General features: G+C 43.6%; 1 protein-coding gene across 1 annotated transcript in view; it reads left to right on the top strand.

Moving 5' to 3' along the window:
* CAMK1G (calcium/calmodulin dependent protein kinase IG) overlaps window positions 1-25386 on the top strand; it is a 128136-nt gene that overhangs the window by 6072 nt on the left and 96678 nt on the right. The window contains exon 3 of the mRNA XM_075910044.1: window positions 21129-21356. Coding sequence (XP_075766159.1) covers window positions 21260-21356 — 97 coding nt within the window. The 5' untranslated portion in view covers window positions 21129-21259. The remainder of the gene's footprint in view (window positions 1-21128; window positions 21357-25386) is intronic.

Below are 25386 nucleotides of genomic sequence, written 5' to 3'. Positions count from 1 at the left end.
TAGCCGAGTTAGTCTGGACAGGATAAACTTAAAATACAACACATGGGCTGTGTCTAGACTGGCACTTTTTCCGTAAAATCATCTGATTTTGCAGAAAAACTTGCCAGCTGTCTACACTGGCCGTTTGAATTTCCACAAGAACACTGATGATCTCGTGTAAGATCATCAGTGTTCTTGCGGAAATACTGTGCTGCTCCCATTCGGGCAAAAGCCCTCTTGCGCAAATCATTTGCGCAAGAGGGCCAGTGTAAACAGCACAGTAATGTTTTCCGCAAAAAAGCCCTGATCGTGAAAATGGTGATCGGGGTTTTTTTGCGGAAAACTGCGTCTAGATTGGCCATGGACACTTTTCTGCAAAAAGTGCTTTTGCGGAAAAGCATCCTGCCAATCTAGACGCGATTTTCCGCAAATGCTTTTAATGGAAAACTTTTCCGTTAAAAGCATTTGCGGAAAATCATGCCAGTGTAGACGTAGCCACGGTGTGGTAGCACTTTATAGACTAACAAATCATATAGATGGTATCATGAGCTTTCATGGGCACAGCCCTCTTGTTCAGATGACCCTAGCTAATTTGACTTGACAAAATTGTTCTAGAGAGCCTGTGTTCCTTTCTCATAGAACAGAATGAATTGGAGTGTTTGAAACCAGGACTTTAGTGCAGCTTACAACTAGGACAGTCGCTGACATTTAGATCTGAGTTCAAACTTCTTCCAAGTTCAGCGATGCTTAGAGCAGAGGACAGAAGGTGAAAAGGTTTCAAATACCTAGGAAAACCCTGTTTTTTTTCCCAAGGTACCTTCAGCTTCCATTGACCTCACTGGCCTCTGTATTTGTATCATATGCATCTTTATATCCTTCTGCGTATGGAAGCTAATTACTTTGAGGGGGGCTTCTGTCAGTCCTGAGCCCAATCTTGGGACCTTTTTTTCCCCATAGTACTTCTTTCTTCTTCTCTTCTGACTTTGACGGTGACTATCCTCAGAGAAAGGCACAGAGATGGGAACTGCACTTGGATTATACAGGTCCCATCACTGAATGTGATACGTTCAACCCCCTGCAGCAATTATTTCATGCTTCCTGATTCCCAACAGCATCTGTTTCTTCCTTGAAGACATCTTCTGCTTTAATTAGAGATCCTGGACTGTCTCAAGATGGAAGGGCAGGGAGGCCAATAAGCTCTTCTGGTCTGTCCCCTGGTTTGAACCTCTGTCTTTTAAACCACTGTAATGGCTATTGATGCCAGAAGATTACCTCTCTGCCCCTTGGTGTGTGCTCAGAAAGGTCAGGGTCCAATGGAGAGAATCAGGATTTTTGTGCCCCTGAACAGGGATTTCCACTCTGCTTCTTGAGGAGTTTCACATGTTTTGGCTCAGTCATTCTGCACCTGTTTGCCATCTTGTCTCCTGCGTTCTGCCAACTGCTTCAATTCCCTTGAGGAAGAAGCTGGAAGCACTGAAACACAAAATGCTGTGATAATTACATTGTCAACATCTTTCCTCCAACCAGCGTGAAGGCATGGTTAGGGATTAATCTGAATTCAACTGCTCCCGTATCTCCATAGCTTCTTGGAAGCGAACAAAATTAGCTACACCTATGAAATACGACAGGTGTTTCACGGTCGTCCCAAAGTGTGGTGTCCTGATATGGATAGGGAGAAGGGGTGTAAGGCAAGGCAATAACTGCTTCAAAGGCCCAAACTGAAGCATCTCTGGGCGCAGGGAAGATTTCTTCGTTATTTTTTGCAAAGATTTACAGAAGTGACTAGTGGTTTCACTGGGGATGCTTTAATGGAGCCTGGCTGTCAAACAGTGGGTGCTTCAGACATGGTTCCCCAAATCACTAGCCACTTCCAAACCTTTGCCTTTAATACTGAATATTTGAATCTTAGAATACTAGGACTGGAAGAGACCTCGGGAGGTCATTGAGTCCAGTCCCCTGCCCTCATGGCAGGACCAAATACTGTCTAGACCATCCCTGATAGACATTTATCTAACCTACTCTTCAATATCTCCAGAGATGGAGATTCCACAACCTCCCTAGGCAACTTATTCCAGTGTTTAACCACCCTGACAGGTGGGACATTTTTCCCTAATGTCCAACCTAAACCTCCCTTGCTGCAGTTGAAGCCCATTGCTTCTTGTTCTATCCTCAGAGGCCAAGGAGAACAATTTTTTTTTCTTCCTCCTCCTTGAGACACCCTTTTAGATACCGGAATCATTCTGTACACAAACAAAATAGAGGAAATGATGGTTCCGGAAGTCAGGAGTTCTGGGGTTTTGCTCTGGCCTGCCACCTGCTTTAGTAGCGGACCCTGGACAAATCACTTGAACTGAGACTCTGTGCCACCGTTCCCTTTTCTGTTAGTACAGGATGAATCCACATTAATCTGTGGAGAGACACTGGTTCTACGCCAGGATAACTGAGACCAAACCTGGCTGCAGTGGGGAGTTGCCCTGTTTTTAGGCAAGTGACTAACCTTGGGTGCCACCACAGTAGAGCAAAACCCCTAGCAGAATGGACAAAGCCAGTATTAGCCCTGGAGAAACCAACCCCTGCATGAAACTAGACCAACTTGCAGTGGTGCAAACAGCAGCCCTGCCTCTCTGCAGTAGGGATCTGTACTAGTACATCTGCACCAGCAACTGGCATAAGATACTCCCTATAGGCAAGGCCTGTGGCTATGATTTATCCTTGAGTTCCTTCCATATAAACAGGCTGCTGGGAAGGGGAGGGCAACTGCCCTGGGCCCTTTATATCACTGCTAGAGCCCCAGGTGGTGCACATCCCACCCCTTCTGCCTCAGGCCCCACCCCTTCCAGAAGCATGGAGCAGGCCTCCTCTCCCAACACACGTTGCCCTGGGGCCTGGCAATTCTGCCTGATTCCCTGCATAAGAAAGGCCAGGTGGGGTCAGACCAAAGGCCCACCTAACCCAGTGTCCTGTCTGCTGACAGTGGCCAATGCCAGGTGCCCGAGAGGGAATAAACAGAACAGGGAATCATCAAGTGATCCCTCCCCTGTGGCACATTCCGAGCCTCTGACAAACAGAGGCTAGGGACACTGTTCCTACCCATCCTGGCTAATAGACATTGATGGACATGAATTTTTCTAATTCTTTTTTTAACTCTGCTAAAGTCCTGGTCTTTATAACATCCTCTGGCAAGGAGTTCCCCAGGTTGACTGTGTGTTGTCTGAAGAAACAGATGCTGTTATAAATGGTTGTTGTTGGTATTATGGTAGTGCCTCAGAACCCCAGTAAACATTTCGATTTAAAACTGATGCACTGGTTTCAGTAAAACTGCTTCACTCTAGACAAAGCCTTAAACCATTGATCTTATTAATGCACTGTTCTTAATGACCATCTCCATGCTAAGCACTCTCGTGAATGTAGATCTAGGATCAACTTTGCTTTTATGTCATTTCTTAGTACACACACTACTCCATGCCCATTCTGTGCAGCATCCATTCTCGTATGATGATCAGATGGAGGGGGCTAGATCTCAGAAAAGTGAATAGAACTCCTCCTGCCCCACTCCTTTTAATGAAAATGTTAGTGTTGCAAAGAGTTTTATGAAAAATAACTCCTGATTATGCTCAGTGGATAATTTTCTGAACCTAAATAATATGTTCATCTCAAATTGCTGATGAAATACAGGAACCTTAGTCTAATCCTGAACCATGGAGATTAGATCAATGCATTAAAATAATGAGACACACTCTCGGAATAAGAATGTCTTTGTCTCTGAGTGCTCGGTAATATTCTACGCTCAAGGAGCAGTCAGACAGCAATTCTGTGAGCCGAGTGCTCCTTTGCTGACCTTTAGAGTTACATGCTGAATCACAGGAGTGCATGACAGCTGTTCTTGACACCTTACCATACAGATTTAAATAAGAGGGAGGATTCTCCATTCTTGGTGGCACATTTCGCCCACAGGGGGAATGAAGATTCCTCCTCTGGATTAAACCATTACCCTTGCAAGCAGGAACTACCAAAATTATTGAAATTCTAAGGGGAAGCTTGCGAAATATTATGATGCACATTTGTGATGTAAAGTCAGCTCAGGAGAAAGTTATGACGTCACATAATTTCAATCACGCTACTGTATGTAACACATGCTGGCTAAATGGGGTTAAACCAAAAATATATGAAATAATACGTATTTGGCTCCTATTACTATAGTGTTTTAGTGCTTTACAATCACTAATTGCAAAGTAAGGAAATATTACCCCCTTTACACCTGGGCACTAAGGCACGGGATAGGTTAATGGACTTGCCAAATATGACATAGAAAGTCTGTGGAAGATGTAGGAATTGAGCCCAAAACATATGAGTGACAACTGAGTGCCCTACTTTCTAGACATCCTTCCTACCCTATTGCCTCTTTTCATAGAATCATAGAATAATAGGACTGGAAGGGACCTCGAGAGGTCATCGAGTCCAGCCCCCCGCCCTCAAGGCAGGATCAAGCTCCGTCTACACCATCCCTGACAGATGTCTATCTAACCTGTTCTTAAATATCTCCAGAGGGAGATTCCACCACCTCCCTTGACAATTTATTCCAATATTTGACCACCCTGACAGGAATTTTTTCCTAATGTCCAATCTAAACCTCCCCTGCTGCACTTTAAGCCCATTACTCCTTGTCCTGTCCTCAGAAACCAAGCGGAACAAATTTTCGCCTTCCTCCTTGTGACACCCTTTTAGATATTTGAAAACCGCTATCATGTCCCCCCTTAATCTTCTTTTTTCCAAACTAAACAAGCCCAGTTCATGAAGCCTGGCTTCATAGGTCATGTTCTCTAAACCTTTAATCATTCTTGTCGCTCTTCTCTGTACCCTTTCCAATTTCTCCACATCTTTCTTGAAATGTGGTGCCCAGAACTGGACACAGTACTCCAGCTGAGGCCTAACTAGTGCAGAGTAGAGCGGCAGAATGACTTCACGAGTTTTGCTTACAACACACCTGTTGATACAACCTAGAATCATATTTGCTTTTTTTGCAACAGCATCACACTGTTGACTCATATTCAACTTGTGGTCCACTATGACCCCTAGATCCCTTTCCGCCATGCTCCTTCCTAGACAGTCGCTTCCCATCTTGTATGTATGGAACTGATTGTTCCTTCCTAAGTGGTGCACTTTGCATTTCTCTTTATTAAACCTCATCCTGTTTACCTCTGACCATTTCTCTAACTTGCTAAGGTCATTTTGAATTATGTCCCTATCCTCCAAAGAAGTTGCAACCCCACCCAGTTTGGTATCATCTGCAAACTTTTGTAGCTAAGCATCAAATATTTAAATTGCAAGTAGGGAATATCATGTAGGTAATGAGGAAGTCTCATCTCCCCATTGTAGAAAGCGGATGGACAGTCAGACTGATCTGAAATGGAATCCTTTCTTCTCTTGCCGGTGAGTGGACCTGTATAACTCATTTCTCAGTGCCTCCTTTTTTCAATCTTTAAAACAGGTGAATTCAAACCTTCTTCACAAGTATGGTGAGCGAGGTTTTGGCATATTGATTTGAAAGACCTCCCGTTCTGGGCGCCCATATTGAGGCATCTGAAAGAAGCGGAAAAAATGATGCTCCTTTAGAGTGTCTCTGGTTGAGTGCCCCAAATCACGGGTTACTTTTGAAAATCCTGGCCACTGTAACTCTTAATTAATTGTTGTGAAGTTCCATGGGATCCCTGATGAGCCAAATGCTATTATTTGAAAATATATAGTTATACAGAGAAAAGTATAGTGAATTTGGGGCAAATTTTTGCTGTAGCTTAAGAATGTTCAATACAATATACCTCATATCCACCACTAAGCTTCAATAAGAACTCATGTCATTACAGTTACTTGATCATTTCCACGGAGCAGAACATAATCAGGATTATCTCATTTATTCACATTTTTGTCTGACTTTTTTTTAAAAAAAAAGAGTAACCTCTATCAAAGGATATTTCTTTATACAGTTTTGTTTTATTTCTTCCATGTTAAAATGATCTCCTCCTCTACAGTGCATTTATTTGAAGGAAATACAAAGGAAATTCTAACATCAGCTCCTTCCTAATCAGCACCATTATCAAACAAGTCACATTTTGCCAGTTGAAAGTCAAACTGTTAGCAAGGTCAGCTTGTTCCCATATATGACTTGACACACACACACACATATATATTTAAACAGATGCTGCATGGGCTGTACTAAAGACAATTCTTCCCCTCAGGTACAGACTTAATTTGTAATTATGTTGACGGGAACAGAAGGGGATACCACTGTGATATCCCCATTCTCAGTGTAATGCAATATTCCACAGGAATAAAAAAGGTCTTATTCCTGGCCCTTTAAAATCATTTAAGTGCTGGTAAATGTAAACTTTGCCTGCAACTCTGAAGTTTCTTGATTTAGAACTAGGGATGTTCAACATAGGCACAGGAAAACCGGCGACATTCTATTATTTTGCTTGACTATCTATCTGAGATTTGTGTGTGTGTCTGAGTCCAAACTATGTGTCTGCCTATGAGTCTGTTTGTTCAAGAACTCTTCCTCAATAGTAAAAGCTAGGATCAGCAAGTTTGGTAGGTGGCTTCCTCTTATCCTGTGGAAGAAAACATTGTCCTCACTCTGCGTTTGTAAGCAACAAGTAGCCAGAGGCAGTTTTATTATGAGCTGCAGCAAGGGAAAAACTGTTTCGGATGGGGGGGAGCCTCCCCCTTCCGAGGCAGATCTTAAAATACAAGCAATTATGAAGCAGTTTATATACTGTCTATTAGATATAACAACAATAACAATTAGTCTCCTTCCCATTACAAACACCAATGGCTAACAGTTATTTAGTTCCACCCAGATGCTCCTTATCTCAAGGTCCCTACCAGAGTCAGCATTCTATCCTTTTCTCCGTATGGAGGCGAGAGGCAAAGGCAGCGTCTAATTACAGATCTCGCGTTGTCAGGCCACAGAATTAGCCTGACTCTTGTTAAGAAGACCAAGATGGCTGCACACAAATTCCCTTATTCCCTTTTCCTGCCTCCATATCCTAACTTAAAAGCAAAGTCAGACTTTGGTAGTGCCAGGAAAATGGGAAGTGGCTGGAATGGGATTGTTTTCCATAGCATGGAAATGGGAGGACAGAAAGAGAAGGCATGCGATACTCAAAGCGAACACCAAGGGAGTGGACAATTAAGTCTTTGTGTGTGTGTGTGTGTGTGTGTGTGTGTGTGTGTGGCTATAAGAAAGAGACTATAACTTACCACAGACATCCTATCCATAGTCTTAAATATGCTTCAAATGAATTGAAATTATAGAGATTTTGAAATGTGCCCATCAAGTGATCATGAAAGTGGCAACTAGCTTTCTGGCATGCAAGTATTTTACTGAATCCAATTAGAAATATATTCATGGTATATGTGTGTGCGAGGGAGAGTTATATTTACAAATAAAAGCAGCCAAGCCCAACATTGGATTGAAATTCTGTAAAAGTCCCTCTTCTTCCTTTTCTTCTATTCTATTTAAAATGATCCTTAACTGTTTGCCTTGATGCCCTGGAGTTCTAGGAAACAAAATGCAAATAATGTGACTGTTTTCCCAAGGAAGCAATTAAGAAACTGGGTTAATAAGAAATCAAGTTGTTTGTAAATTGTTACTATTTAAAATGGGCTCCAGGGAAATCACAATCAAATAGGACATTGCATTTCATGCAGACCTTTGCTAGCTGATCAGCTCCACCTGTGATGTAAATCAGATCAATTAAAAGTTATCCAGAGAAAATGACACGTGTTTTAATTTGCCATGTTTAGCCAGAGAAATTTTGTCATGTAACAATTAGTGTTGTCAAGGAGAACATGCTTTGTTTGTGAAGATGCAGAATGCTTGCTTGTGTTCACTGGAGGGTCAGGAAATGGGTGTATGTAACAGATTCTGACTCACTGCGGTGGCACTTCCTGCTGGTCACTTCAGGAATTAGCTCAGTCCAGCCTCAGAGTGCCCTCTCCTGGTGGTCTCACCCACCGTTGCCTTTTTGTCTGATCTCCACCAGTCATCCAGACCCACCTCCCTCCCAGACTGCAGCATCCTTCCCTCAGGGTCCTGCCCCGTAGCAGCACCCCCATCCTCTTGGATCTTCTCTTCCCAGGAAACCCCAACCTTCTATACCCACCTCAGTGACCCACTGCCAGACATTTAGGTCCTGCCTCGGGTGAACTGCACAGTCTGACACAGTCACTCATCATTGGCAAGGGGTGTGGGCCTGCTGCCTTCTGCTCTGGTTGCTCCTCTGCAGCCTAAGTACCTTTCTGGGCCCCTATAGTTGGGCCTTCAGCCTGGAGTTTATTCAGGTCTGAGTTCCCCTTGCTCACTCTGCCTTCTCTCAGTAATGCTCTGTCCAAGTTACCCTGCTCCTTTTGGGGTCTGGGAAGTAGGCTGTGTAAGCCTGCCCGAGGTACCTCGCTAACAGGCAGCTAGCACCCTCTCCCTCCAGAGACTGAGCAAGAGTGTGCTTCTCCTGGACAGCTATCTTTTTATACTGCCTTGCTGGGCTCTGATTGGCTGCCACAAGCCCTCTTCCAATTGGCTCCCAGCCTCAGCCCTCTCCCAAAGTTGTTTTCAGTACAGTGCGGGGCAACCAGAATGTACTTGAGTACAAGTGGCAAAAGCAGAGGAATGTGTTTTGATTGGGACTTGTCCACACTGTAGATTTATACCCATTATAGCCATTGGCAACCAGCTAACAGGATAGCTTTGCCAGTCAAAGAACCAATTCTGTACAAGCAAAGATGCTATTTGCACTGGTGATAGTTATGCTTTTCTGAGACCAAGGTACATTTAACTGGTGAAAGCCAGTGGCTTATGGAAATGCAAGTTGAAATGCCAAAACTGCAGTGATGATTAGCCAATGAAGGTTAAAAACAGCACAAATTATAAAATTTGCCATTATGACAAATCCTCTGTACCGGCCTGAGTCTCTTCTTGCTTACACTGTTTTCATAAGACTGTATTTCAATGATGCTTTTCTTAAATCCTGGCTCTTAAGACATTGTGAGCATTTCAGTCTCTATGTTCATTTTAAAATAGAATAAACTTCTAACCATCAGGGTTGTGCAGAATAACTTGAAAATGTGCCCCAAAGGCTCACAAATATGATTATTTTTAATCATGATTTTAAAGCCAGTTTTATGACTTTGGAGTTGGGTGCAAGAGGCTGTAGTTACCAATAAGTGCTATTGACTACTGTGCTTGTTTTTTTTGATGAGTTCACACAGAGGGTTTGTGTTGCATTTTTTTTTAACTGCAAGTATGTCTAACATCCAAGCTGTGCAAAACACTCAACACAAAAGTGCCTGGGCTGAGATGTTGTAACAAAATAAATGGTTGAGGGAAGTCGAGGCAGAATGGGGACACAGAAGGGTGGGGCTTGAAGTAGAGGAATTGCATGGAAGGCAGATACCAAACTAACACCTTGTTTTCTAATTGACTTTAGTTTTGTATTATTACTACAGTATGTGGTGTGTGTGTGTGTGTGTGTGTGTACACATATGGTATATTGTGCTATGTATTTATAGTGTCTGCAGAGTTGGGTTGATCTTAACATATAAAAGGTTCACGGGAACCACACTTTTTTATATATGAAAAAGCCTCTCTCCCACACAGAAATCAACAGAAGATTGTATTATCGCCATGACACATTCCTTTCCCGTTGCTTCCTCTCTCCTATAATTATTACAATTTGTTTCCTCTGATATTTCTGTAAAGCTTGACGAAACACTGAAGTTATGGTGAGCTACACAAAGGCCTCCTTTGCATACTAAAGACATTGTTATCACTTGACTAAATTTGGAAAAACATACCACTGTGAATGTCATTAGAGGTGAATTCCACTGCTTATTACAGGAGGGTGGTGACAAATAGGTGGAGGGAGGGTTATAAAACTGCTGCAAGCTTCCTTTCCAGTCTTGTCTATGTTCATTCTACTCCTCCTTGTCTCCTTCTACCTGTCTCAATGCCTTGATGATCCAAACAGCCAAGCACAGGAGTTGATTTCTTTCCAATGGCTGAAGTGATTCTTAAAGTTAGATTTTCAATGTGTTCATTGTTAAAAAAAAATGCAAAGACTCACCTTTGGCTCTCCGAAAAGCTTCTGGCTTAGAAAGGTTTTCTCTCCAAGTTTTCTGCTTGTTCAGTGATTACAGCAGGGGAGTGGAGGAACTGTGATGTGGCTTGGTGGCATGAAGATGCCTTTAAGAGGCAGAAATAGCCCTGAGGGAACATGATCCTGTAGTCAGAGAATTAGCTTGGTTTTCTGTAGATCTGGGTTGAAGTTATCGCTCTGTCACAGGCTTGTTGTGTGCTCATGGGCAAGGCATTCATTCTTTGTGCTTCAGTATCCCATCAGCAAAATAGGAAGAAAAATAGCCCTTTCCTACTTGACCAGGAGCACTGTGAGGATAAACATATTAGCTATACTTTGGTAATGGAGGACACATGAGTACTGTATCTAGACAAATAGATGCTCTGTGTAAAGTGGTTACAAGTATACCACAGAGCCAGTTCATCATTCCCTGAAGGCAGGCAGGGGGTCTGGATGGAATGTTCTGTACTTCAGCTCTTCTCTAAATCCCAAAGTTTAACCGAAACAATCAGTGTTCAGAATGATTCTTCCTGTGGGGATTTCAAAGTGGCACTGAAATCCATCACCCCATTTTCATCAGGTGCAGTGGCTTGTGTCACCCGCTGAGGTAAAAATAATGAGATGAGGAATAAAGAGAGAAAGATAACTTAGAACTTGAATCTCTTCCCTTTTGAATACTAAGCAGTGCCTTGATTTCCCCATGCGTCCGAAAAGCTTTATATTATGGGTCTATTGGTGGCAGCAACAGAAGGAACCTTGAAGGCCTTAAGTTAAATGATTGGAGTTTACAGCTGAGTAAAGGGAGGATGATTAATAGGGTTTTCTTTCAGCAGGCAGTAAATCTGAAACTCTGCTCTGAATATACCAGTTTGGCATGGAGGGGTTGGCACAAATAACTATCTCACTACTAAAAGTCTCAACAAGGGTGTACTGAGACATCTGTTGTCACCTTACTCCGACCTTGTGCTCCCCACTTCTGTCTTTCTCCACCTCTTCTCTCTTATAATGAGCCCCTGTCCTGAATTTCCCTATATTTTTGTCATGTGTACTAGGGGTGCTGTGTTTACACCAGGTGTGAATGTGCCCCCAACTTGCTGGGATCTAGCTCCCGAGGCTCAGGACTCCCCCCTCCCCCCAGCATTGGGAAGCCACCATTGGTCCTCCAGCCCCCCACCACCTCCCCTTGGGGCTGAAGCACTCAAAATCTACTAGCGGGGCCCCCCAAGGCTCCGGTGTGCGAGGGGAGTGTGGGGAGTGTCTTTCTCCTTCTCAGCTGGGGGACACGTCAGTGAGGGTTTGATTTTTTTTCCTTTGCTTCTCACTTGTGTGAGGCCCCCAACTGATTTTTCTGGCCCCCACCCAAAAAAGGATCCCACCCCTGGTTTACACCAATCCATGCCCCTAATATAGACCCACTTCAACCAGATTAATTGTTGCTTAAACTGGTTTTAGTTTTCACTGGTAAGTTACCATTTCTGTATTAGAGAGTTGCACTGATATAGCTAGATCCAGTTTAACGGATTAGATATAAAAGTGAGCAACTTTTGTACCACAGACAAAAACTAAGGCATGCGACTAAGCAAGCCATTAGCAGAAGGACCTGAGTAAAATCCTGGCCCCATTATTAAAGTAAATAGGAAACTCCTTTCCCCATCCACGCACTGTTTCTTTGCTATACTGTGATAGCAAGACAGTGAGTATGCAGGGGCAGGTAGTCTGCTCATCAGAGCAGAAGTGTCTACAACTGAACCCAGGAATGGTCCTAGCGTGCTACAGACTAACACCTTTTTGTGCACTGTGTCCAGATGTGCAGGTTCGAGGCCCCAAATGAGTGATTAATGTCTCCTGGGTCAGGGGAGGGTAACAGAGTTGTGGGGTGAAGGGAGGGCATATTGCTGGCATTCTTGCATTCATGGATCTGGATTTTGCATCTCTCTAAACACACTTGGTTGCTTTTTTGTCCATGCACCTGATGCAGTGGTTTTGACCCCTGAAAGCTCAGGCCCAAATAAATCTGTTAGGGTGCACTTACACAGCACCCTAAACTTGAAATCAGATACGCAATTAGCACTATACATATTGCATATCTTATTTTGAATCTATTTCAAAATAGCTCATTTTGAAATTTGGCGCATCTACACAGCACCAAATTTCGAAATAACGCGCTATTTAGAGCCATCCCTTAACCCTCGTGCAATGAGGTTTACCAGGATGCTGATATAGCATGCCCATTATTTCGAAAAAATATTTCAAAATAATGGGTAGCTTGTGTAGACGCAGAGTAGCTATTTCGGGATATCTTCAGTATCCATGCAGTGTAGATGTACCCTTTGTCTCTAAGCCCTGGTCTACACTAGGACCTTAGTCTGAAATAACCCTCCTGTTTGAATTAGCAAGCGGTGTATCCACATTACCAAGCCCATTATTTTGGAATAACAGACAATGGAATTTGAACTCTGTAGTCCAGCTTTTCATCAGGAATAACACTAATTATGAACTTGTAAGTTCAAATAACGGTAGTGTGGATGCTCCGGTGCTGCTAATTCAAACTAATTGGCCTCCAGGAGGCCTCCCGCAGCTCCCCAGCAGGCTTCCTGGGGCTATGAGTCTGAGGTAGCACGGCCACATTAAGGGAGCCTGCCCCAGACTACATTTGATGTGAGGACACACGAATTCGAATTTGTTAAATTGGGAGTTCTTAAGTTGAATTTAGTAATTTTGAAATAATTTCCTAGTGTAGACATGGCCTATGGTGCCACAGGACTCCTTGTTTTTGCAGATACAGACTAACATGGCAACTCCACTGAGACTTTGTTGCAAGACACAATCTGACATCCAGTGGGCTGCCACGAATCCAGCTAAAACCTGCCTCCTTGATAAGAGAAAGTCACACGCCCCAGCTCTGAGTGCTCTGGTCTTCATATAGCAAATCCCTTCCACACACATTCAACCTGAGACCTCCAAATTGTCCCACTGAAGTAAAGGAGCCAAAGTGCTCAACACCCACCAGGATTGAGACCTGAGTGAGTGAGCACAGAACCACTGAACACAATGATTAAGTACTAATTCATTCATACAGTGTCATAGGCAAGGATGATATTCATAACTCCTACACTTTTCTACATGATCCCTGCTCCCAAAGAACTCAATGGTAACAGTACAGGATAGTACCCTGTGCCTATCTTTTAGAGCATGTGAGCATTGTGAATTTCCTGATGCTCTTTTTCTTAGTCTTCCGTTTAGTTTCTCATAGAAGAGACCCTACGGGGCAGCTCTAAAACAGGTGAAAATCTCCCTTTCTCCTGCCCCCACCCCAAAAATGGGTGCAGTCAGTGTGATTACTCATATGGCCAAGGACAAAGACCAAAATTTACTCAAATTATTGAAATTTAATAAAGCATCTCAAATCAAAAAGCTAATAAACAGGGCAGTAGAACTACCAGTGATGCTGGCAATAATTTAGCAGAAATAACATAGAGTTCTTCATTAGATACTAACAATAATAATGACAAACGCGCAACATGTCCTGTCCTTTGGAATCCATCAAGTGTTTAATCATCTGCAAAAGTTCCCTTTCCTACACATGCTAAATATGCTGGGCCACGTTCTGCTCTCAGTTTACACTCGTGTAAATCTAGCATAAATCCACTAACTCTAATGAAGCTACTCCATTTACTTGCTATATCTGGCTGCAGAATCTGGCCTATGCATATATTTCTTTTAGTATTAGTAAGTTTTTATTTTTAAGCAGGAGAGGACTGTTGATAAATTGTATCATTAATTGCTTGGCCATACTTTGGTTCACTGTAAAAATTTATATGAGAATCCAAATAACCAACATGAGTTTGGTTTGTTGGTATGGTACAAGAAACAGAATTTATAGCTTGCTAATTTAAGAACAGTTTTGTGAAACGATGTTATATTCAGCCTACCCAGAAGATGTGCTTTTTAAGTTAAACATTTTAGCTAGTATTAATGATTTTATAGGTTATACACTTTCACATGTTACTAAAATTTTACCCATTCATTGTTTTTTTTTTTTATTTGTTTTGGGGAGGGGTTTTTATTTTTGGATACTCACATTTCAGATACTGGGCCATGCAGGTACTTTTCTAGCTTGTGCTAAGACACTGACCAAATGTATTTTGATTTTGAGTTATTTGCTTATATCAAATGATTACTTTAGCACAAGAATAAGGAAACAGGTTTATGGTATATGCCAGTTAAGGTTATAATCACTGTTACAATATTTGTATTTTGTGTGTGTGTGTGTGTGCGCGCGTGTGTGTATGCATATGCATAAATACAAACTTTCCAAACTTGCTTTCCTGTTGATAATTAGGCCATGTTATCTCAATGTCTGTCATGCTTCCTATGCTGACAAAAGAAGTCCTGGCATGTGCTAGGAGATACGCAACAGGGGATCAACACAGGGGTTCAGTTCAGTGCCTCTGAAGACATCAAGGGATGAAGAGCAGGTGACTGTAGTGCTGTTGTTCTCCCTGTCAGTCAGACAAACAGTTCATTTTGGTGAGCTTAGTTAAGATGAACTATAATGGGACTCAAAGATAAAGCCCTGAAGTAAGGACGAGGATGCTGTCTCCAAGAGGGAAACCTTCTGGGGCACCATTCACTACCAGAGCAGGGAACAGGCTGAAGAAACAGATCCAGAGACACTACAGGGGGCACCAAGATGTACCCCTGTTGAATGTTGTGAATGTGAAGGTGTTTGTGATCCGTACATAGGGTGTGTGACTCAACCTGACGGATGATTTGCCAAGAAAGCTTCAAACAGGGAGTACAGGCACATGCACTCGGCCAGAATGGGGCGCTCGCGAGAGGTGAGGGACACTCCATTATAGGGAGGTGCTGCTGACTGGGCGCTTGCCTGCAGCAATGCTCTCCCCCTCCTCGATTTGAAACAACTGAATTCTGATGACCTTCAAGGCACATGACAAAGTTGCAGAGAGATTTGACGCTTTGGGTTTCTTGCTGGGGAGGATGGTATCTTTAAAAGAGCACTGCTGTATATTTCTTAGCATTTCTAGCAGTCTTTATATACATAATTTAAAATACTGAGGTAAGTCACCTATAGCAACAGAAATGTTTTTAAGCATGGCCTTTATACATAGGGACTTTTGGTAATTTGGAGAATTATTTTTATACGTAAAACTGATTAAAATCTTTGAAAATATAAATATTCCCCCTTCGGCTGTCACAGGTTTGCAATTCCTTTGTTCTACAAGACAAAAGTAAACAATGCTACACTGACCTCCAGCGGAGGCCCAAGGAAAATGCATCCGGCCCTTGCCCTAAGGGAACGGAGAGCTTTTTGTTCCCAGTGACATGGAGCACGGACATTGCTGCATATGGGAGCACTGCAAAGGAAGTTACACCTGCGATTAGCTGAGATGATGCAGTAATAATATATTAAAACTAATGGTGTGAATGATCTCAAGCCATTACTTTCGACAGCAATGACAGCAAGAACACAAACAGAATCCAGGAAGCTGTTTGCACAAGACATTTCTATGATGGATAGGAGCATTGGGGCTGCTGTTGTAAAGTAGACAAGTTCTTTGATGCAGAGACACGTCTCATGTCTTGACTTGGTGCCAATGTGAAGAAAATTCAGCAGCACATAATGCGTTTGTAGGCCTAGGCTTGGACACCTGGCCATTTAGAAAGGTCTCATCTAGCAAGGGACAGTTCCGGGCTCTGGGTATATAGCCCATTTACTGGAAATAAATGCAGAGGAAGATACCCAGAGGCCTTCGTGTACTTGTCATTTAGTCCTTACTCAGGCAATTTCACAGTGAAGGTTTTAGGCTTTTGACTAGATCTAGGGTGCATAAAAATGTAATAATTAGCTCTAAGAATTCTTTTTTTGTTCAGTTTTTTCCATTTCCCTTCAGTAGTTGTAATGGATGATGTGTTCACAGGACAAAAGAGTTGTGACATCATTTATATATAGTACTTGCTATCTTGGGTGATATCCTTATTTTTTATTGCACATGTAGCCTATTTCATGATTTTGATGCACAATCTGTATGAAGGAATTGTCCCTGTCATACAAAACTGACTGGCAACCCTCTGCCTCGGATATACATCTGAGGGCATAATTCTAGGAGGCTTGAGGAAAACCTAGTTCTCAGAAAGTCTAGACGCTTCCATGAGATTTTTACAAAGGTCCCACAACATTCTAAGAGGTTTTTTAAAAAAATCTGCACACAGAATACCTGAAACAAAGGGAAAATTGTTTTACTCCAAATATTTTCCCTTTTGTCACTAGCAGCAAAACCAGCACCCCAACCACAGTACCCCCCCCCCCCCCCCGACCCTGGGCAGTTGCCTGCCCCTACATCTAGCCTTGATTCTAGATAAAATGCTACACCTGTTTGACAGCATGGGAATTAGATGTAGCCAGAGATTTTCAAGTTCTCACTTCTGAGGCTCTGAAGTGCATGGATATATATATAAAGGCCACCTCTTGATCTTTCGTCAATGTTTGATTACGTGTCCCAGAATTACACTTACATGTGTGGTCCCTGACAATGAAGGCTTCCCCATCTGCATTTGCAGTTCAAAGACTCTGCTCTCCCCTGCACAAGGCAGCCTAATTCCTCATAAAACAAACATAGGTCCTGGTGGTTCTTTGCCTTCTGTCAACACAAATCAAGGTCTTTTGCACTAGACTTGTTATTTGATCGTCATCTTATTCATGACTTTTGGAGACAGGCGTTGACTTCAAGGCATGGCTGGTCTAAGATTAATCTTCTCACTTTTCTTTTCTTCATGGAAAGTAGATCATTTCAAAATCAGAAGGGTCACCGCTATCACCGTCTGCTGTTGATGAATATGAGGAGAACTCTGTTGACACATTAGTAATGTTGGTGCTAGAAAGGATGCTAGATAGTAGGAAAGATGTATCAGTCATTAACAGAAAAGCCCCCGCTAAATGCACAGGAATGACCTTCAAATTAAAAAGACAAACAGCAGCAGAAGGGAGAAGTTCGGTCACATAATGTATGCGCTGGCTCTGATTGAGGAAGAATTCCCCTTTGCAGAAGTCAGAGGGTACTTCAGCACATGAGTCAAGTTAAGCTCAGGCTGAAATGCTTTCCTGACCTGAGGTCTCTCCCCTGATCGATCACTTAAGCCCCACCTCTGCCAGGCTACCCAAGCCAATGGAACCTTGCATCATTTCAGAGCCTCATGGAAGTCAATGTCTGGAACCTGAAGAAAAGTCCGTGCAGAAGTCTTTGAAAACTGGAGTCTTAGAGATGTATTTGCCTCAGAGTTTGTGCCATTCTTCTGGGGGAGCATGCCTCCAGGGCAAAAGACCCCTCTATAACCTGAAGCAGGTAGTGAGGAGTTATTTCTTAGATCAGAGTTAAGCAACTGTACGTCCTTTTGTCAGCCCCCATTTGGCTTGTTCAGCCGGTGCCTCGATATGTATTTTGTTAAGAGTCCGTCATTTTATGGCCCACCGCTCTGAATGGGCATAACTAGAGAAAGAACTTGAATTAAAACTAGATAGATGGACATACAGGCTGTGTCTAACTACATGGCTCCGTCGACGGAGCCATGTAGATGAGGGTTATAGGCAAAGGGAAATGAAGCGCCGTTATTCCTCGTGGGATGAGGTTTACCGGGGCTGCCGACAAAGGGCTTTGATGTCGGCAGGGGAACGTCCAGACTAGCGCGCTGAGTGGACAAACAGTTGATCAGCTGTTTGTTGGCTCAGCGCGGCAGCCATGTAAATTTAAATGAAGCGGCAATTATTTAAATCGCTGCTTCATTTCCCGTTGCCAAAACAACAAATCTACATGACTCCGTCGATGGAGCCATGTAGTTTAGACTTACCCACAGAGCCAACAGACCCGGGTTGTCAGCCGGTCAACAATGTGCCCTTGTAGCAAGAAGGCTAATGGCATTTTGGGGTTCATTAGAAGGAGCATTGCCAGCAGATGTAGGGCAGTGATTGTTCCCCTTTATTCGGCACTGGTGAGGCCACATCTGAAGTATTGTGTACAATTCCAGGGCCCCCACTACAGAAAGGATGTGGACACATTGGAGAAAGTCCAGCGGAGGGCAACACAAATGATCGGGGGCTGGAGCACATGACCAATGAGGAGAGGCTGAGGAATTTGGGCTTATTTAGTCTGCAGAAGCGAAGAGTGAGGGGGGATTTGATAGCAGCCTTCAACTTCCTGAAGGGAGGTTCCAAAGAGGATGGAGAGAGGCTGTTCTCAGTTGTAACAGACAGCAGATTGAGGAGCAATGGTCTCCAGTTGCAGTGGGGGAGGTCTAGGTTGGATATTAGGAAAAACTATTTCCCTAGGAGGGTGGGGAAGCACTGAGATGGGTTCCCTAGGGAGGGGGTGGAATCTCCATACTGAAAGGTTTTTAAGCCCCAACTAAAGCCCTGGCTGGGATGATTTAGTTGGGGTTGGACTCGGTGACCTCCTGAGGTCTCTTCTAGCCCTAGGAGTCTAGGATTCAGGTAGGACTGAACCTGTGACCTTAGCGGCTAGAGCCATGTGCCTTCACCGCATGACCTAAAGCTAATTGGCTCTCAGCTAAGGCTGCAGAGCAGACTTCACTCTCCCGTCCCAGTAGTCTCAGTGCCCCTGGGTTACAGAGAGCTAGCTACCGTGGTGATGGAACCCTCTGCAGTGAGTTGGCAGGAATGTAAAAATAGTTTAGGCTGGCGGAACTATTTTGGATGAAGCAAATGGCTTTCTATACCCACTGGATGCAATCAGAGCCTGGTATAATGTTTGGCAAATTCAGGTTTATTTTTGGACTTTCACATATTTATAAAATGCAGCTACTCCACTAGCTCTAGGTGGAATTGCCGCCATTCCATTGCTATTTTCTCATCCCGATATTCTCTACATTTCTGGGGTCCTCCCAGGGCCAGAAGCTGAGGGTCCAAAATATCAGGAGAGATCCTGTTCCTGGGAGATTTGTGGATCCCACAGATCAGATGGCACCTGATCCAATCGGCCATGAAGCCCATTGCAGACTTTGGTTTAGATAGGCACTGAGACTTAGTACAAAGAATGGGAAACCTCTGAATTGGCTGAATTGACCTATCACCTCTGTGAATGAGCATTCAAGTTCCACTATTAAGACTGCCAGCACTGCTCCTTGGTATTTCAAGGAGATGCTGTGCTATTGCTTCTGCCATCTGGATCTACACTTTCAAATAGTTCCTTTACTCCATGGGATTCATATGTAGAATTAACACAAGATGACGACATGCTGCAGCTCCTCCTGCATCGTGTTCTTGTGACACCATACAAAATGCCATGTGTTAACATTGCTTCTGCAAACTCAGGTGGAAACAAGATATTCCCATCCGTGATGCTGCTTACAGCGTCTCCCGTTGTGATAAGATCTGTCCGTGTGGGAATATTGCATCTCACAAAGAAAATAAAACCAATCTCTTTTCTTTTCTTTTCTTTTTTTGTAAGATTTCTGCTCCTCTTATAAGGAATCTCATTCTATTTCTTCCCAGGGAAAAAAAGTTAGGAATGTTATTTTTGGCCTGTTTCTTATTACAAGGAAAGGGAGAGCAGAGTAACTGGTCCATAAGAATCTGTTAATGTCCCTGGGCATCACTCCTTGTTGAAATAATGCTGCCCAGAAAGGCAATGCCTCCTCAGGCGGAGAGCACTAACAATACCGCAGCATCTCTACGTGCTACTGACGGCCCAGTATTAATGGAGGAGATCATATATTGGCTTGAATCAATATTTCCCTGGCTTAGTAAAGATCGCCATCCATCAGTTCCCCTTTCACTTGATAAAATCCTTCCGTGTCACTTTTACTTAGACTGATGAGATCACAATGCCCCTTTCCAGTGTGACTGATGGTGCCTGAATGAATAATTGATCCATAAATTACCACTTCTGGATCACAGGGATGAGATCCGTGGCTGCCAAGAACACTCCCCAAACACCACAATCATAAACAAAACCTGACGGTAATTAATTAAGGCTTAGTTTTGCCACCTTTACACGCGCTGAGCTGTACCTGACTCGATGAGTGGTGCAAACTCCCTTAAAGAAATCCATACAGCCATTCATTCAGCCTCATTTCAATCTCTCCTGAGATTTCCTTGCGCCAGCAGCCCTACAGAATGCTGCCGCGTGAGAGAAGTGAGGCAGGCGGGGAGGTACATGGTTCAGATAGTTCATCTGGGTGGAAATATGTTCATATTATTTCTGTCTCCACCTCTCCACATGTGCATTGATTTATGTCATGCGCCCATTGCATCTTATTGCTCGCTTAAGCCCCAACTTGTTCCATCAAGGCAGAACTCTTCCCCTTACAGCCGCCCAGCCCCTGCTGTTTTCACTGGGGCTTTGTGCGGGAGCAGGGACTTGTCTGCATGCAGTTTATAGCAGGATCTGGGTCCAAGACTAGAAACTCTTCAGTGCTGGGACTGTCTCTGCACTGAGCATGTGTTTGGAGACCTGGAGGGGAAAGTCGACCTAAGATACACAACTCCAGCTATCTTAATTGTGTAGCTGGAGCTGACATACCACTGCGGGAGGCAGATGGGAGCAAACGCTCCACTGGCTTCCCTTATTCCTTGCAGAAGGAGGAGTACTGGCTGCCAGTGGGGGCTACCCTCAGCATTCAATTTAGGGTCTACACTGGACCCGCTACATTGAATGCTAGAAGAGCAACCTCTGGAAGGTTGATCTCTGTAGTGTAGACATACACAGATTATATTCCTGGCTCTGGTACAGGCCTGCGGGGCCACAGTGGGAGGGAGGAGGTCATTTTACTTAGACTACAGACTGTTTCCCTATTTGCAAAATGGGGGTAGTAACATTTGAACTCCTTTTTAAGGTGATTGAGCTCTACTGATGTAAAGAACTAGGTAATATTGCTGTCATTGACTGTCTGTAGAGCACTTACCACTATGGGGTTCTAAATGGGTGTCTAGGGGCGACCGTACAAATCAGTATTAACAATAATTTCCCATGCCATTGCTTCTAGCTATTACACAGCTGCTGCAGCTTCCTTCTCTTTAAAGGACAGAAAGCAGTGTCAGAAGCCCGGGCAGCGGCAAGTCATCCAACTACAAAGAACAGTGGACGGAGGTTACAGGCTGATGGGCAGCATAACCAATGTGCCCCTCTTGCCTCATTTGCTGCTCATTGACATTGGAAAAGCTGGAAGCAAGCAGGGTGCCTGGAGAGACAGATGATGCAGCACAGCTTCAAGGTACCATGACTTGTTTTGAGTTGGCAGCGTGGCAGGGTTTGTTCTAAATGAGTTTGCTCCTGGCAATGAAATATGTGAGACAGGGCTCCAGGGGAAGAAAAGGTAGCAGGTCTCCATCACCAGGCCTCTGCTTCAACACCTTCTCTTCATCCATTTCCCACTCCCTTCTCCCCTGATGGCTACTTCTCTCTTGCTTCCCACCTTTCCCCCACTCCCTGTGACTCATTGGGAATGATGGGATACAATTGGGAGTCACAGGTTACAAGGTAACAATCTGAAGTTTAGCCTGGAAGCATGGGCCGGGGATGATCACTCAATAGGGGAAGGCAAACCTCAGCCCCACCCCATCTGCAACCTCCACCCTTGTGGAGTCTCACCATCCTATTGGGAGTGGTGACATCACCCTTCTTGACTAGCCAGGCAGCCGCACCATGGCCCCAGCTCTCCCGACCAACTGCAGAGCTGTGTCACCACCTGAGCATTCCCCTGCATCCAGAGAGCTGGGCAGCCATGTCATGAGTATGACTATTTGTATGAGTAATTGCTAGGGTTACAACTATGTTTTTTTTTTTTTCCCCAAAGTGTGTATTCTGCAGAAATGGATCAGGCCCTCAAAGAAATGTTAAAACAGTTCTCCAGTCTGATCCTCATCGCTTTGGGTACGTCTAGACTACAGGTTTTTGTCGACGGAGGCTTTGTTGACAGATACTGTCGACAAAGCTTCTGTTGACAAAGAGCATCTAGACTACATCCAGTTCTGTCGACAAAGCAAGCCGCTTTGTCGGCATGACAGTGTAGACGCAAAGGACAGTGTAGATGCAATAACGCCTTCTGTCAACAGAACTCTGTCAACAAAAGGCGTTATTCCTCGTAGAACGAGGTTTACTGCCGTCGACAAAACTGCCAACTTCTGTCGACATTATGTTGACAGAACTCAGCAGTAGTGTAAACGCAGGTATAGTTTTGTCGACAAAAGTCTGCTTTTGTCTACAAAACTCTGTAGTCTAGACACACCCTTTGAGCTTTCCTTCTTCTTCCTAAACCCTTGCCCTCCGAGTGGAACTAGAAAAAAAAATCCCTTTTTAAAGGTTTTTCCTTTAACCAAATTTGCAATCTTATATTTACAAGTCTATTATAAAATGGAAACAAACTAGGTTTTAGCTGCCATCTAGTGGAATTTTTATGCAGAGTACGTGGCATATTACTGTAGAATAGACTGTGGATGCAGTTATGTATGGTGCCACACTTCTTAATTCAAACAACAATAGAGAGACTAATTGGGAAAAATATTTGAAAAGTCATAACTCACAGCTGTTAGGTTTTAGCCACTGTTTCAGATAGCTCCTAGTGCAATTATTGTGCCATTAGAAGGCCATGCTAAAGGAATGGAGGAATTCCACTTCCATTTCTACCAGGAGGTTTGGGGTAAATTATGAATGTTTATGCCCTGGAATAAATTTTTTGTGGGGTGCCCAGCCCAGGACCACAATCTTTACTCATGTGAGACAGCACGGCAAGGATCAAGTCCTAACATCACTGTATCAACCCTGTTTAATTCAGATAGTAAATCTACGTTCATTCTCCTTTGTGAGCCTAACACTGACAGTTTGCTCAAGTGTGTGTGTGTGTGTGTGTGTGTGTGTGTGTGTGTGTGTGTATGAAATGAGCCACCTTTGCAAAGGGAAAAAGAAAAATGAACAGATGGTGGGAATTTTTCAAAGAGAAGCATGAAGTTATGTGGCTAACAATGAGCAAATCTGTGGAAATTGAAGGGAGAGTATATTAGCTATTGTGGAAAGTAAATGCCACCATTTCTAAATATAGTGCTATGTTTAATTAACTGAGAGGTAGAACTATTTAATGGGTTCTGGGCAGTGTACACTGTCCATGCCACGTGCTTTGTGACTAATACATAAAGAATGTAATGGGATAGCTCCAAGCATGTAATGCAGCATTATCGGGTTTTAGATTTGCTTCTTTTTATAGGCGTAATGAACAACGTTCCTTTTGATCTTTTCCATCCGTGTGTGGACTTTTTCCATCAATGTGCGGAATAAAGTTTTACATGCACTGAGCTTACTGGGAACATTGGTAATGAGCGTAAATCAGCCCAAGGAAGCAAATTGTCAATAAAAAATTAATAACATTGAGCAGGTACAATTCATAACTTGGAGACAGCTGGATCCAGAACCTGCTGACATCAGTTGGAGTCTTTGCTTGGACTGCAGGGGTGTTTGAATCCTACCCAAATGCTTACATTAGGGATAATTACCCCCATTTTTGCAGACGGGGAAACTCGGGCTTTTGGAGACACTCAGCTGTAACAAAGAGGACTGGGGTCGTGCCAGGAATGCAATCCAATCTGCTAGTCAACCGACGGTGCCTTTCATTCCACCGTGTTGCCTCTCACTATGGGATGTTGCCAGTGCTCACACCAGTCACTGAGCATGGATCTAATTTTTGCTTTACAGGTTGGACCACCCTGGTCCAGCAGCCTCGAGGCCTGATTGGTCCTGAACAAGGGAATTTGCTGGATCAGGAGAAGTCTCCTACCACCAGCTCCATAACTCACCACCCCTCCCTGCTGCTGGCTCTGCTTCTACTCCACATGACTCTGGCAGGGCTGCCGAACGCTCCCCCGTACCTTCGACCCTGCTGCCACCAGCTCTCCTGCCACAAGGCTCCTGGCACAGGGGTGCTCTGGTCCAGGGAGATCTCTGGGCCTGCCAGAGGCAGAGCCCGGATGTTGCTGGACCAGAGAGTTCTGGTGTAGGCAGTGCAACCTGTAGTAGCTTGCCATCTTCCTGTAGCCTGCTCTGCATCTGGGCACGGTGATAGGAAAGTGTTGCAAGACCCTTTTGTCTTTGCTTGGCCTGCCCTCCCTTGCGAAATCACATTTACAACTGTCCAAGATCTATTGTTTCACTGGAGGAACAAGACATGCACCAGCTTATAAATGTTCCCTAAAACCACAGTGGTTACCAGCGGACAACTCTCAAAAGCCAAGGCAGAGCAGTTTGTTTTACAATTAATGTGCGAGCTGCAAGCCCGTCTCCTTTTGTGCTCAAATAATTCAAGATTTTTAACGTGCTTTGTGGCATTCTAAAGGTCCAGCTATTACAAACCCCTCTCATTTTTATTGTCTACTCATTGTATAGTGAGTTCAGCCAAGACTTTTTGTAATCCAAGGAAAGATTTATCTATCCCAGGAGCATGGTTTGCTCTGCTGCTTCTATGGCTCCATTTGCTTCTATACATAGAAAAAAGGACCAATGTTCAGGGGACAAGGAGCAGTGTTACCTGTAAGTTGAGCATTTGGGTGGCCAACCATTCAGGTGATGACCAGGTGATTAGCAGAGCACCCACGGCTTCTACTGGTGGTGCACATCTGCACATGCCTTGGTGCATATAACAAAATTTATTCCCCACACAGATTTAAAAAAATGGAAGGAACCTTGACAAGAAGGTCCCTTTTAAAGCTTTGCATCTGAACTGGATCCAAAATCATCAGGGAGGGCTTGGGGCTGGTAAAATCCTCTCGCCAAAACTGAGTAGAACCTCTTTCTCATACTTTCTTGAGGCTGGTCCAAATTTTCTATCTAAAAGATTTTTTCAGTGGGAAATGGCTTTCCTGATAGGACTTATCTATTTCTTTCATTTTTCAGGTTTTCATTAAAAAATAAAAACCAAAAACATAAACCAAAACTTTTTTTGACAAATATCCTGAACAAATGTAAAAGAAAAAAATTGACAAAACAAAGCAAAACTTGTTTTCAGCAACAATTTTTATTGGGAGGAGAACCTACAAATATTTCCCAATGAGCTCTGAATCTCTATACATAGGCAAAAAGTCCAGCAGCTTTCAAATTATCACTGAGCATTTATGCTCAGTTTCTTCTCTCTTGTCCATACATTTTCTTACGTTATCCTCTTCCAAAAAAACAACTGTCTGGAGGGTTCATTCACCTTAATTTTTACATGGCCATTGCAGAATTCCCTCAGGACTTCATGGAGCATTAATGAATGACTG

This window comes from Pelodiscus sinensis, chromosome 27, assembly GCF_049634645.1.
Source record: "Pelodiscus sinensis isolate JC-2024 chromosome 27, ASM4963464v1, whole genome shotgun sequence".
In the NCBI taxonomy this organism is placed as follows: Eukaryota; Metazoa; Chordata; order Testudines; family Trionychidae; genus Pelodiscus; species Pelodiscus sinensis.
The sequence above is the reverse complement of the archived record's forward strand: the minus strand, read 5'-3'. Positions and strand labels throughout refer to the sequence as shown.